General features: G+C 33.6%; 1 protein-coding gene across 13 annotated transcripts in view; it reads right to left on the minus strand.

Annotated features, from left to right (window-relative positions):
- The window catches only part of KCNT2 (potassium sodium-activated channel subfamily T member 2), a 377566-nt gene that overhangs the window by 155814 nt on the left and 205342 nt on the right, over positions 1 to 16410 (minus strand). For all 13 annotated transcript variants that reach the window (XM_055334362.1, XM_055334364.1, XM_055334361.1 and 10 more), the window contains one exon: positions 13639 to 13747. In XM_055334362.1, the coding sequence (XP_055190337.1) occupies positions 13639 to 13747 (109 nt within the window). The remainder of the gene's footprint in view (positions 1 to 13638; positions 13748 to 16410) is intronic.

Raw genomic sequence — 16410 nt, forward strand, 5'->3', positions numbered from 1 at the left:
CCTTGCCAATAAGCATAAACAGTGGATTAACACATATATTGTACATTATAGTATTATATACTATATCCTTACAACAAAGTAAGCTAGAGAATAGAAAGTGTTATTAAAAAAAATATAAAGAAAATACAAGTATAGTACTCTACTGTATTTATTGGGAAAAAAATGCTCATATACGTGGACTTATGCAGCTCAAACACATGTTCAGAAGTCAACTATACTAATAAAATCTACCTACACTAGCAAGCCTCCTGAAGCACTGGTGGTTCTCATATCCTGGTATTCACAGAATAGGCTAAGCTGTATAACCAATAGGAAATTGTAGAAGCAACAGGGTGGGACAGCCAGGGCTGTCACAAAAGGTACCATGGCTCCTGCCTTGCTCTCTTTTAAGTCAATGTTTTCTGGAGAAAGCCAGTGCCACATAAGGACATTCAAGTAGTCCCAAGGAAAAGTCCAAGAGGTAAGGAAATGAGGTCTTCTGCAACAGGCAGCACTACCTTGCCAACCACATGAGTAAAGAGTGAACCACACTGGAAGCAGATCTTCCAGCCCAAGTTAAGTCTACAGGTAACTGTCCCAACTGACATCTTCACTGCAATGTCATAAATATCCTGATCATTACTTCTCTCAAATTCCTGACCCAAGGAAAATGTAAGATAATGTTTACCATTCATACCACAAAGCTTTGGGTTGATACACAACAATAGGTAACTAATATATGACTTGATAAGGTTTTGATGAAAGTTAATTGAGCTAATCTACAAAAAGTGCTTTAGAACAGTAGTCCAGGGTACCTGAGTGGTTCAGCCAGTTAAGTGTCTGACTCTTGATTTGGGCTCAAGTCATGATCTCAGGGTCATAAGATCAGATGAGGAACCTGCTTAAGATTCTTTCCTCTAAAAAAAACCAAACCAAAACAAAACAAAAAAACATAGTTCTTGCTCCTAATAAGCACTATATAGGAAATGTTGACAGCCAATATTAGCAGAACTATAATAATATAGTTCTTAATATTCTTTTTCATTTACCCAAGAGGCAAGAGTTAAAGGAATATCACCCACTCTTGCAAAAGTAAGTTATACATTTCTGAGGAGCAAATTGGCATTGTGTATTAAAAATCATATAAATACACATACTATTTAACCTAAAAATTACACTAGATAATCATCTTAAGCTTATCACACAAGTTCAAGAAAACCTCTTTTGAGATTAATAAAGTATTTACTTATTTATTTTTTTAAGTCCTAACAAAACCGAGTCATAGTAAGCTGAAAAACAAAGAATATTGAATACACAATCCAAGGAGAAACTGATTTCATCAAAGTGCTAATCTACAATTTCAACATATTACAAATTTCTCTTCATTAATTTCAAACACATAAAACTTCTAAAAATTGTTGGAAATAACTTATTAATTCACCTTGATGATTTTTAAAAATAGCTAGCACTTTTTAAATTTCCCCTTTTTTTAATTCTTCATTGGAAGCTCAGTTAACAATCTCAAGGAGGTAGCTACTGACTGATCATCGGATTTAGTCTCTGTGAATATAGGGATACAGAGTAGCTTAAATGAGAACTTGGCACCAATGAAAGTTATTGCTATATTAAGGTATTAAATGGCATTTGTCATGGGTTATAAAATATAACAATAGGCTAATTGCACAGGTTCATAAATGCATATACATTATCTTTTACCAACATAATAATGATATTTCAGTTCACATAAATCATTATTGTCTATACAAACAAAACCCCTAGTCATAATTAAGTGAATATCATGTTCCCTGCTTAGATATAACCATTCCCGAATGTTTTTATGGCATTAATTACACTTAATAATTTGGAACTTGTGGGAAAAAATGTAAAAATGTAAAATCTGTAAATTTTAAAACAACCTTTATGAGCAAAATCACCTTCTAGCTAGTATTATATTTCTATATAAAATGAAATAAAATTCATTATACATGAATTATAAAGTTGTTACCCTACTTTAAGGAATTCCACATCTTACTTTTCCATTTATATTGCCCTTCATTTTAATGTAATTTCTTATAAGGACTTAGTTTGGATAATACATATACACACCACATATATTATCTTATGTATCTATTCTCACATGGCTAGACATTTTGCTTCTTTCTACATTTATTCTTATAGTAAATAAGAATTTATTCTTATAGTAAATAAAACCCAATAAATGTCCTTTGACTTAAATGTTGTGTGCACCTTATATTATTTCCTCATGAAAACTTCATGTAATTGTGTAAACAGATGTTAGTGATCTCTATCCTCTTCAGATTTCCATATATGCACCCTTTCACTACTCTAAACGATACACTCAAACCCATGCTCCCCATCAAGCAATTCCCAACATTACCTCCAGAGTGGCATTCTAAGAACACACATTTTAATATGAGGGGCTGCTGGGGAATAAAACAAAATGACGCAGAAAAATTTACAGGGATCTGTGTTTAAGATTTCTGATGCTCTTATTCTGTGCCACTCTTCTCCAGAATTTTTTCTTACTACAACATGATGAAACACTACTTTCATATTTGAAAGCTATCTGTGAGATAATAGAATAGATATATGTTGGTCTAAGCCCCCAGTTCCTGGAACAGAGCTCCTGAAACCCTTGTATTTCCTGGAAGATAAGAGCCCTAGGAGTTTCTTTTGTTCTAATATTGGTCTTTGACCCAATCCCTAACACAGGCCTCCTAAAACCCTAAAATTCTGAAATGGGAAGAACACGAGGAGCATCTTTTGTCCTAATGAGGTAACTGTGGATAGATTCCTAGATGACTCCTGGATGGGGGCTGGTCACCAGGAAGACCCAATCATGATTAGAAGAGATTGAATTTTTCAGCTCTACTGCCCATCCTCCAGAGAGGGGGCAGGGACTAGAAATGGAGTTAAATTGCTCATGCCCATGAGAGGAAGCATCACAAAATCTCAATAGTAGGGGGTTAGGAAAGCTTCAGGTTGACAAATATATCCACACATTGAAATTATATATCTCCTCATATGGATGTTTTCTGTATCCTTTTTCATGTCCTTTACTAAATTGGTAAATATAAATGTTTCCTTGAATTCTTTGAGCCACTCTAGCAAATTAAGGAGGGGGTTGCTGGGACCTGTAACATACAGCTGGTTGATCAGAACCACAGGTGACAAACTTGACGTGCAATTGGCTTCTGAAGGGGGGTGGGGGAAGGACAGTCACTGAGTCCTCACCTGTGGGATCTAATCCTATCTCTGAGTAGACAGTGTCAGACTTGAGTTGAATTGTAGGGCATTCAGCTGGCATTACAAAGAATTGCTTGGTGTGGGGGAAAAACCTCCCATATTTGGTGACCAGAGAGAAGTGATGTGTCCTAGATAACTAGTTGAAGGATACTAACAAGGGTGAAACACCGTAAAAAGGAACTGGGTTTTCCCTACATAGGTGAAAAACCTAGATTTCCCCCCCTTTTCATTATTTCATATATTGTTGCATATTTTTATTTTACTGAGTTAAAGTGTGACTTTTGAACATTCTTACTGGATAGTTCAAGTTTTTAAATCTTATCCTATAGTATACTTTTAATACTAAGATACTATGAGTTGAGCACCGTGCTTGTCACTGAAGATACCAAGCATTTAAGAAACTCATATTCTAGGGGAGCATGGCTGGCTCAGTCAGTGGAGCATTTAATTCTTTTTTTTTTTTTTTTTTTTTTTTTGAGCATTCAATTCTTGATCCTGGGATTGCGAATTCAAGTCCTATGTTGGGTGTGGAGATTACTCAAAAACAAAATCTTGAAAAAAGAAATGCCCAGGTGGCTCAGCGGTTAAGCATCAGCATTCAGCTCAGGGCGTGATCCTGGAATCCGGGGATCAAGTCCCACTTCTTGCTCCCTGCAAGGAGCCTGCTTCTCCCTCTGTGTCTCTGCTTCTCTCTCTCTGTGTGTGTCTCTCGTGAATAAATGAATAAATAAAATCTTTTTTAAAATTCTTTTTTAAAAAGTTTCTATTCTAGAGTTAAACATCTAAGCAACTACAAATTAGTAAACGGTTATAATACAACTTATATTAAATGGGAGGATATGCAAAAAAGAGATTAAGGTGTCAAAAATAAAATCATTTCTCGCTCTCTTTGGTTCCTACAGTCAATTGTTATTAGGTCTACAGGATATATCTGACATGATTCATGAATATGTTCTCACCTTCCACATCCATCACCACCACTCTGGTTCAATCACTCCGTCTCTCTCGCCTGAACACTCTTAATAGCTTGCTAAATAATCACTCCTATGAGGTTCCTTGTGTCCTCTCCACTGTACTCCACATTTCCCTTGGAGTTACTTTATTATCTAGTTAAAATATTATACCTTTACTTATAACTATCATCAGTGGATCATTACTTCACCAGCAACATTCCAATTCATTAGTAAAGCCTAATTCACAGTCTCTCTCTCACACCTTTGTGTGTGCACCATATTTCTTCATGCAGTCTGTTTTGAGGCAACTTTAAACATCTCAGGATAATATTATAGTGTTAGGATATTATAATAGCCTCATATTAGGATCTCATTCTTTTAGGTCTAAAAATCACATTTTAAGAGACTTTTCAATACAAAAGCAATTATTCCAGGGATAAAGATATTAAATCATGAAGTTTACCTAAAATAGATCTATCAGATTGACTAAATTCATCAAATAAAATCTGATGAGACTAGAACATGATTGGAATCATGAGTTTTGACATATGGAGGGTGGCAAGGGCAAGGAGGGGGATCGTAAGGTCAGAGCCGAAGCCCTGTGTGGGATGAACAGGCTCTGTTAGAATGGCATTCTTGGGCAGAACATAAAAGTACACTGGCTCACTGGTTTAAAAAGGTAAGAGGTGGGATCCCTGGGTGGCGCAGCGGTTTGGCGCCTGCCTTTGGCCCAGGGCGCGATCCTGGAGACCCGGGATCGAATCCCACATCAGGCTCCCGGTGCATGGAGCCTGCTTCTCCCTCTGCCTGTGTCTCTGCCTCTCTCTCTCTCTGTATGACTATCGTAAATAAAAAAAAATAAAAAAAATTAAAAAAGAATGCTTTTAAAAAGGTAAGAGGTAAAGAAAACGAGAAAAGCTGTCATTGGAACAGACAGCTAGTCTATCTGACCTATCATACAACTAGTTATCTAGACTAACAAATTGTTCATAGTAGGATTCAATAAAAATGCTCTGAATGAGTAAATGAGAGCGAAAGAGGATAAACCTGTTCTTTATAAACACTGTTATCAAGAAACTACTTTATAGACTGCAAGATTCTATAAGATTCTTAAATCTCTATGATTTAATAGGATAAGCCTGCCACTTTCCAAAGACAGAAGAAATATGCTGCTCTGGCTTTCAGAACCATGAAATTGAGTCTTTGAGAAATATAAGACTATAAGAAAATTAATGGAGAAAAACATAAAGATATTTGAGTTAATTAAATTTTAAGTGGTCCACAAGAAAATGGCTTGAAATACCTAATGTTCAATGGCAATTTAATCAAGTGTCGAAGAGAACAAACAGGAAAGCTGGTTTAGCTATTTAATAGATCCACATATTAAAAATGTAAAAGCTATAAAAAAGAAAAGCAAAGAAGTTGCTGATTTTTCTTGTTAGGAGGATGAAAGATAAGAAAATATTTCACTTAAAAATAATTCACACCAACGTTAATTTTTTTAGTTTTGATTAAATGGGCCATGGTTATATAAGAAGTTAACATCCTGAGGACCTGTGTGATGTGAAGGGTATATGGGAATGCTTGTTCCTGTCTATAGCAATCTTCCATCTAAATTATATCAATAAAAAAATTAAAAAGCAAAAGCATTAAAAAACAAAATGCTGATTTAATACTGAATTGTAAAAATACAATTATAAATGACATTTTGGAAATAGTTGCCAACATTGAAATCTGAATCAGACGCATGAAATTATTTAACCCTGGGATGCCTGGGTGGCTCAGCGGTTGAGCGTCTGCCTTCAGCTCAGGGCGTGCCCCTGGGATCCAGGATCGAGTTCCACATCAGAGTTCCTGCTCCTCCCTCTGCCTGTGTCTCTGCCTCTTTCTCTCTGTGTGTGTATCTCATGGATAAATAAATAAAATCTTTATTTAAAAAAAGACATTATTTAACCCTCTTAGGGTTGAAAATGTTATCATGGGTATACAGTAGAATGTCATTCTTCAGAAAAGCATGCTGAAGTTAAAAACTCTGTGTGTGTGTGTGTGTGTGTGTGTGTGTGTGTGTGTGTGGAGAGAAGATTAAGCAAATGTGAGAAACTGTTAATTGCTAAATGTAAATGAAAGGAACTTAAGTTTTCATTGTATAATCTTTAAGCTGTGTTTGATTCTTTTCAAAGTAAAAAATTGGACAGAAAAAATTTAAAGACTAAATCGCAAAGTTTTGAACACGGCCTTAAGTGGCTTCTAACGATCTCCACAATGACACAAAAATCAGAGAATATTTCCATCTGAAAATGGAGAATTTTCAAAGTTGTATTTTATCTTCTGAAAATATAGGAATTCAAAGCATTATGTTCTTAAGTAGGTTGTAAGAATGAAATTTAAACTGATATCTATGTGGGTGTTATATGGGAAATGAAGAAATTATTCAGCATGAAAAACTCACACCTTACCATTTGGTGAAAGTCAAGCATTGCACATACATATGTTATTTAGAAACAGCTAACATAATTTCCAATATTTATATTACTTGGAAATATTTTTCCACTCTTCTTTCTGGGTAGAAAAAAGTGAGGCATTGGGATGTCTCATGTTTCAGCAAAAAATTAATAGTGAGTAAACGGAGTTAAGACCTTCATTTTTTAGTCCAATCATTTCTCCAAGATATATGTGCACACACACACGTGCATGTGTACTTTAAACAATACTGTTTTTCTAATGGTAGCCATGACCACCTACTATAAGAGAGATAAATGTCTATATTTTCAATAATATAGTTAAAAATACTTTTGTCTATACTTTTAATTTGTATTGCAATAGAATTTTTTTTAAATTCCCAGAACTCCTACTGTTCTTGTATAATAAATGAATCATTCTTCTAGGCATGTTTTACTTGTGAGGTAGAATTTCATTCAGTCAACACTTTACTATTGAGGTATGATTCTTCCTTTCATTCATAAACTTTAATTCATAATCTGTTACTTATGAAATATCATAGTCAAAGCATGGAAAATAAAATTCATAGAAAATTCACAATTTACAAATTGATTTTTACATTCTTTGCTCAGACTTTTACATTTTCTACTCCTACAAATTTATTTATAAATTGATTTCTAATATTCTTCTCTCCCACCTGTGGGTGAAAATTTACCAGTTTGATTTTTATGTCTTCTTATATCTGTTAAAATAAAGTAGAAAAATTTCAAAAACCCAGTATGTTGAAAGAAAATTAGTTGACAAATAAAAGGCAATTTAATATTCATTCATAGACGATATAACACTAAATCTGGGAGGTAAAGATAGAGTGTCAACCTAAATTTAGCAATTGATTTACTCATATAACAGAGATTCATCTCCCACTGATTTTCTGAGTAATTTCATCTGACTAGGAGACAAATAGCAAACTTTTTTTAGATTCAACTAATTGAAGAGCTCAGTTTATTCCTCAAGTTCATTCAAGGTTTTTCAATAAGAGTTATTTTCCTAGTAAAGTACATTTTTTCCTTGTTTATTTTGTTTTGTGTTTTGTTCCTTTTTAAATGATTTTTGTAATATAGAATGAAGAAAGAGATAAGAGTTTGATTTTATTCCGATTAAAATTTGGTCTACAGAAACATGTCTAAATACTGAACTATTATAATGCTTTGGTCTGGTTTTGCCACTAAGATGAGAATATCTATGAAAGGCTCAACAACGTGGAGCCCTTTTTTCTAGGTGATTTCAGATCAGATATATGACCTTGGAGAGACTCTACTAGAATTGCTAATCCCACAAGAGGCTGACACAGAATACAATATGTTACAAAACCACATTTTTATATTAGTCATAGCTATGGAATACTGCCATTACTTCTTCCTCTGTTTCAGTACCAACTGCCACTTCTTAAAAAAGAAGTGTATTGATAAAAAATATTTCTCACTGGAACTGAAATTTAACACCACCAAAGCTATAGTACCATTTGACTTTTGTTCTATAGAGGTTGACAAAAAAATAATCCACCAGAAAAAAATCTTTTAAAAATAATGCTATTGTAAAAGAATGCTGGCATCAATATACTGGAAAAAGGAAACTATGAGTTTAGGCTGACATTGGAGGCTAGCAGCCTACTAGAACACATAAATGCTAATCACTACTGCAAATGTGCTGGGCAACATGAAAACTAGCAGTAAACTCATAGGTAGGACTCATGGATACCCAGGAAAGAAGGAAAAGGGAGTGTTTTGACACAGCCATGATTATGGCGTGCACTAGGGTTGTGTCAGTGGATAAATCTGGGATACTCAGGAAGTCCAGCCTATATGACTTAATGGATTGAATGCAAATGATTGAAGAATAATTCATGAGTTTTTGGCTTGAGTTCTCTAAGTAGATGGTATTGAGAAGAATGGGATAGAAACAAATTTTAAGTCAGGGAAAATCTATACATATTTCTAGGTATCTTAATTTTGAGACAGCTGTTAGAAACCTAATAGAAAATATTGACTATACAGTTAAGAGATACAAGACTGAAGCTCATAATGAATACTGAAGAACAGATTTAATTTTGGAAATCATAGAAATGGATTTCTATAAAAGAATACTGCAGGAAATCTTATATAAATAATATGGCAATTCACACCTCGCCTTCCAGTGCTTACTCCTTTTATTTATTTTTGAAGTTTTACTGCACTTCTTAGGATTTCCAGGAAAATTCAAAGTAAAAGTGGTTTTAGTAAGCACCTCTGTTTGTACCTAATCTTAAAGGCAGTCTTTCTTTATCTTCTTTTTCTAAAGATTATTTATGTATTAAATGAGAGATGCAGAGAGAGAGAAAGAGGCAAAGACACAGGCAGAGGGAGAAGCAGGCCCCTCGCAGGAGCCCGATGAGGGACTTGATCCCACATCCCAGATTATGACCTGAGCTGAAGGCAGCCGCCCAACCACTGAGCTACCCAGGAGTCCCAAAGGCAGACTTTCAAAATGTGGTCATTAAATACTTTTTTCCTCTAGGTTATTTATGGATAATTTTCCTTAAGCTAAGGAATGTTTTCCTCTTAGCTTTCTAACATTTTTTCTTTCTTTTCCTTTTTTTCAAGTTGTAAATTGATATTGAATTCTCTCCTAAATGTTTTATGTATCCATTGAAGTGATGATCCTCTGATGTGATGATCTATTTCTGGAATAATTTTAACTTGGTGATGATATATATTTTTAAATATTTTATTTATTTATTCATGAGAGACACAGAGAGAGGCAGAGACACAGGCAGGGGGAGAAGCAGGCTCCGTGCAGGGAGCCCGATGTGGAACTCGATCCTGGCACTCTGGGATTATGCCCTGAGCCAAAGGCAGATGCCCAACCACTAAGCCACCCGGGGGTCCCTTGGTGATGATATATTATTTTTTAATGCATTACTTTGTTAATTTTGGTAATATATTTCACATAATTTTTCAACTAATCAGTTAACATTGGTCTCTAATCATTTCTCATACTATCCTCAGTAACTTCTGTAATATAGCTAGGTCAGCCTCATAATATGAATCGGGGAGAGATCTTTGTTTTTCTACTCTCTGGAAAATATGTGCAAGCTGAGAACTATGTGTTTTTTGAATGTCCATATTAAACTGTTTGTAAAAAATGAGCAATCTTCAGTTACTTTTCTTGGAAACAAAGATAATATAGATTTGTTAGGAGGATGAGAAATAGGTACTCAAGATTAATGATAATGATCAATTTGATAAGTACCAATGCTAATGGCTGATGTTCTTTGGAGTATTTTTTTTAATCATAACAACCCTATGAGATATTTTCTCTTATCATGCACACTTTATAAATCAAAGAACTCAAGTTGAGAAATATTAAGAAGCCTGAGGTCATATAGTTACTATATAATAGAATGGAAATTCAATTGTGGATCGTCTAACTCCAGAATTTGTACTATTGATCTCTCTACTTTGGGAAATTTGTTATAAAAAAGAATATTGCTGAAAGTAAATTTTTTCTAAAGCCAGTCTGAGTTTATTTTCTTTTTATGAAATTTGTGGTGTTTAAAATAATCAAATTACCTATGAAGTATATTTTTATATTATTGAATCTCATTAAAATTTGCAATGGTTTATATTCGGAAATTCTGTATCATAGCTATTATCCTACTGAGGATTTTTTCTATCTCCAGACACTATTTTTACCTTCTTCTCTTAGTGAAACGAGTAAGAACATATCTTTTCTCTGCTGAAATCCTGCACATATAGACCTTTCTCTTGTAATTCTCATCAAAGTGTATATTATCATAATTAAATTAATAATATTATAATGCATTCAAATGATATTGTAACAATTCAAAAGTTTAATGGATGTCTGTTGTCATTTTGTTCAGAAGAAAAGGATCCATACATGATATGACTGGTAAATGTGTATAAAATAATAGTTGCTAGGCTGCTATATTGTTTTTGCTTTTTAATATTTTATATACTCGGGATCCCTGGGTGGCGCAGCGGTTTGGCGCCTGCCTTTGGCCCAGGGCGCGATCCTGGAGACCTGGGATCGAATCCCACATCGGGCTCCCGGTGCATGGAGCCTGCTTCTCCCTCTGCCTATGTCTCTGCGCCTCTCTCTCTCTCTCCCTCTGTGACTATCATAAATAAATAAAAATTAAAAAAAATAAAAAAATAAATTTAATATTTTATATACTCAAAACTCATTTTGAAGTTTCTTCTTTTAAAAGCATGGATATACTCTTTAAAAAGATACAAATTACAGTCGTGGTAGCAGTTCACAATTTAGGGTGTATTGAAGAGGCTATTTAAATAAACAGAAATATAATTATCTCATTTTATATCCTGTATAATTGGAATTGTGCTATTTAACACTCATGAGAATGCAGACAAAAGTATAATGAATATTATCAAATTAATATGGTTTAAGATTAAAGCAATTATTATTTTATTACAAATGATATTACTTATCTATTGCCAAATAACAAATAACTATAAACTTAGTAATTTTAAACAACCAACATTTTATTTCTCACAATTCTGTAGGTCAGTATGACTCTTTGGGTTGAATGTGGTAAATCGGGAGCTAGAGAGATGGAGTGCCTAGGATGGATGATCGTCTCTTCCCATGTGATTTTTCATCCTTAGGGAGGCTAAACTGGGATTCTTTACATAGTCTCTGGGTAGTTTTCCAGTGAAGGAAAAGCAGAAGCACAGACTTTTACGACTTAGCCTTGGAAGGTCACACAATGTAACTTGTGTTGCATTCTATTGGTCAAAGCAAGTCACAAGACTGGCCTTTATCAAGTGGTAGAGAAATATATTTCACCTCTTTGTGGATAAATTGCAGATCCCATCAACACTGGATAGATACATGGAACATGGTTCACTGAAGACCATTATTTTAACAATCTACCATACAAACTAAGTGCCAGCTTGATATACTGTCTTTTGAAAGGTAAAGTCTGTAATCTTTTAGCCTCATGCTGAGATCTAAATATATTATATTGGTCTGAGAGTCTCATACATCACCCCAAACTATTTGATGACATTTTAATGAAACTAGGATGCTTTTATCTTTTTATAATATATAAAAAAATTCCTCTGAAATGTTGTAATCTCAGCCTAAAAGAATATAGACATCATTAAAAGGAAGTTCAACAGGTGCCATAAATGAGAAATACTGTGATAAACTATCAGGATAGAACTTTTAACTATTCCACTCATTACAACAGGTTTATCAAAATAATGGCAAAGATAGAATATGAAAGGGAATCAATGCAAATAGTCTTTGCAATTTTTTATTTGTAAAGGTGGACTATTTTAGTGAGTTTGAACTATCTGTTGTGAAAATGTCTATGGCCTGCTAAGAAGGGGAAAGAACTAAAGTTCATTCTGAATTTTAGTTACAGCACATTCAAAATTACAAATTGTCTTCCCAAACTACAATTGTTTTAAGATCCATATTTGATATCCATTTATTGAGCACCTAAAATGTTTCAGATATTTTTTAATCCTTACTGCTAATCCTAACCAATGGAATAGAAACATGATACATATGATACATAATCTAACAGAAAAGAAAAATAGGGCTCAGAATACTAATCTTGCTAACTAAAACTGAACTGTGGCACTCAAATTTAAATTCATATTTTTAGAACTTTGCCTAATGCTATGTCATTACTGCTCTCCTAAAAATTATATCATAATAAGTCATTATCAAATACAATAAAAATTTTACAAAAATATTCCTTTTACTAAACAATAATAAAAAGAAGGTAGCTTAGTTGCAAAGGTCTTTTAGATAAACAATTGGCATTTCTTGAATGCTAATTACATATGTAACAGGTAGTAGTTGGAGAATTTGCATGTATTTTCCATTATATTACACAAAGCCATTTATAAAGGAATTACTATTATTTTTAATTTTGAGGTTAGAGAACAGGTTTTTTAAAAAGCAAAAACAAAAACTAAAAACCCAGTATGATCATCACAAACCACTTAAACCAGTATTAGTACTTAAAGCAGACTTCCAAAGAGAAGTCATTTTTAGAAAAATTGATGTCATTAGAAGCAAGAGTAAAAGATAAAAAATAGAGCAAAGTTAATAGCAATAATTCATGGTTTTCTTGATATTATTTAGAAATATCTTAGTGTTTACGATTTTTCATTTAAATATCATGTAAAAATAGGTAAGCATTTTAAGATATGTAAACATAGCTGAAGGAAATACATTTTGCTAACACACAGTTAAAATGATTTACGTTATAATGATGTTTGTAGCTTTAAATTAGTAAGGTGAAATGTTAAAAAAATAAGGGTGTTATTTTTTTAAGTGTACATAAATTACTGCCTGCATCAAAATTAGTTTCTACAGAAACATTAAAGAAAAAAATAAAGTATCATCTTACTGTTCAATTTCCTAAAAGTTTAAAGTATAATCTCATATGAAATTACTTTAAAAGTGGTATCTCTACAAAAAACTCACATGTATGTTGTTCTTAAAATGTTTTCAAAATCTATCTTATCTCCAAATAAATCTATTTTAATACACTCGAGTGTATTTTAATATTACTCTACGCATGGCAAGCTTACATATGTATTAAGTAGTCTATAACAAAATACTACGTATGTGTAAACATAAACATAAATTAATAGCTGCAGCATTGAAAACGTGTTTATATGATGCATAAAACTAATCTATTTATAGTCTTACCAAGGCATACAGTAAATTCAGTTGCTAAAATCACCAAATAATATAAAAAAGTAAAGATTCACTCCCATAACATTATCTTGTCACCTTTTAGAGTGAATAAATTCTCTCATAACAAGTAGATGATAAAAGGAAATCATTTTATTCTATTCAATCATGAATATATGAAGTTGCCACTAATTTCAGAGACATAACTCTTACTATCAGAGTTTGAGGAAATTCAAAGTATCTCATTTGAGACAAAACTTACCAGCAAATTTGATATGGAATTTATTCTCAGGCTTTAATATCTGGACATACAAAGGGCAATTTGGAGCAAAATCTTTTACAGCCCATGCTCTCAAAATTGTTTGATGGTCCTGAAATGATAAATATTAAAAGATCATGAAATAAATTGAAAAATTTACAATATAAAAAGTAAAAATCACCAATCAGTGTGTTAAGGGTCACATCCACAGTTTAAAATTAAACATATAACAAATTATAAGGACTTATTTTTAAAGATACTTATTAGTTCTATAAAGAGAGTAACAATATCTAATTAAATCAGTGCTAATGACCAGCACTTAAAAATTAGCAGAAATCAGGAGGAAAGTTTCTTGACAAGCTTAGAAGTAATATTCTTAGAAAACAATGGAAAGTCAGAGCCTTCAGAAATGCAGCACAACTAACAGTTTGTGATAACAGTTTCCATGGAAAAAATTACAGATTTATAGCAATTTTAACACATTTAGAAAGATTGGCAAAGGGGGAATGACTACAGAGACCATGTGTGTAGAGAACACACCATTTTAATTTTTTTTGTACACCAATAAAATACAAGGATTTTTAACTCTGGGTGTTGTTCGTTGAAAAAAAATCACTAACTTTCAGTGCTCCAAGAATCAAAATGGTCTTTAAAAACGTTCTAAGACTGAAAAAAAAGAATAAAAATCATGCTTAACATTAAATCGTACACATGGGGGATCCCTGGGTGGCTCAGTGGTTTAGCGCCTGCCTTTGGCCCAGGGCGCAATCCTGGAGTCCCCAGATCAAGTCCACGTCGTTCTCGGCATGGGGCCTGCTTCTCCCTCCTCCTGTGTCTCTGTCTCTCTCTGTCTCTCTCTGTCTCTCTCTCTCTCTCTCCTCTCTCTCTATGTCTATCACGAATAAACCTTTAAAAAAAATCGTACACATGGTGCGAGCCCATAAATTATTATTTAACTAAATATGTTTTGACTTATTATCAGAGAAATATGCCAGTAGAAAGTACATTTTGAAAAAGAAAACAAAAACATGTTTGAGGGTAGCGCTGTCCATACAATAGCCATTAGCCATATGTGACTGTCAAATTCAAATTAAATAAAAGTAGAAATTCCATTTCCTTTATCCTATTAGCCACATTTCAAGTGTTCAAAGTCATATGTGGCTAATTCAAAGTTATATGGAACAGTGGAGATATAAGCATTTGCATCATCATAGTAAGTTCTATCCGAGAATGTTGCTGGGAAAAGAAAAGAATAATTAAAAATACAAGTAGATATGAGGGATTGTTTATAGAAGTGCAAAAAGAAGCTACTGTCAGTGATTGATAACTCTAAGTTGCACGAATGTTGATGAAATGTAACTCAGAATTCCCTAGGTAGATAAGCGGACAATATGTGTCTCCTGGCAAACACTGAAAACATGATGACGAACCTGATACACGTGATGGCTAATTTTATGTGTCAACTTGACTGGGCCATGAGATGCTCATGAATTTGGTTAAACATTATTTTGGATGAGTGGGAAACCCCAGAAAAGGGATGGGCAGAGAACAGAAGCCACAAATTCTGTGTGTAAATTTATACCACATCAGCTAACCTCTAAACCACACATGCACGGGAGAGAATAAGAGCAATTTCAAATGAGATTTAAATCACTGCCAACCACTAGGGTGACAGAGTTTGCATTCAAGTGAACCAAATTAACTGTTTGTTGAAACAAGAATATCAACACTCTTTTTTTTTAAATTTATTTATGATAGTCACAGAGAGAGAGAGAGAGAGAGAGGCAGAGACACAGGCAGAGGGAGAAGCAGGCTCCACGCACCGGGAGCCCGACGTGGGATTTGATCCCGGGTCTCCAGGATCGCACCGTGGGCCAAAGGCAGGCACCAAACGGCTGCGCCACACAGGGTCCCCGAATATCAACACTCTTTAGAGGAATATAGGAGACTCCAAGGCTCCACAACATAATATAATATCCAAAATACATTGCAAAAATATTCTATATATGAAATGCCAGAAAAATGTGACTTATTTGTTAATTTCATGGGAAACAAATAAAACTAAGTCCAATAAACATTAGCCTCTAGATGATCTAGATTTGAATTATCAGAGTAGGGCTTAAAGCAGTTTAACAAAAGTATCATTACTGAGGTAAAGGAAATATGCTCATAATAAATAGAGAAAAGCTCAATAAAGGAACAGAAATATTTTACAAATTAAACAAAAAGCTCAAATATCTGAAAAATATTCACTGGATGGGCTTTGAAGTAGAATACAGATGACATAGGAGAGTTATTGAACTTGATCATAGATCAAAAGAATTTATCCAATTTGAAGAAAAAACAGAGAAGAGGAATGGAAAAGGAACAGAGTTCAGGGACTTGTGCAACAATGTAAAAATGTCTTATATAATGTAATTGGATTTCCAGGAAGAACACAAAGGAGAAAATAGAACAGAAAACGAATGAAGAAATAGTGGCTGGAAAAGTCCCAATTTTGTTAAAGGCATAATTTTCCGTGCTTAAGGAGCTCAGAAAATCTCAAACCACATAAACAAACTACCACACCTAAGCACACTGTAGTCTAATTACTGAAAATCAAAAGTAAACATAATATTTTGAAAGCAGTAAAAAAAAAAAAAAAAAACACATTTGTATGACCAAGAGGACTCTCATCAGAAACCATGGAAACCAGGACAGAGTGAAACAATATTCTAAACTCCAGAATGAAGAGGGAAAAAATATTATTAAGCCATAATTTCATAGAGAACAATC

The sequence above is a fragment of the Nyctereutes procyonoides genome, unplaced genomic scaffold (genome assembly GCF_905146905.1).
Source record: "Nyctereutes procyonoides isolate TBG_1078 unplaced genomic scaffold, NYPRO_anot_genome, whole genome shotgun sequence".
Taxonomy (NCBI): Eukaryota; Metazoa; Chordata; class Mammalia; order Carnivora; family Canidae; genus Nyctereutes; species Nyctereutes procyonoides.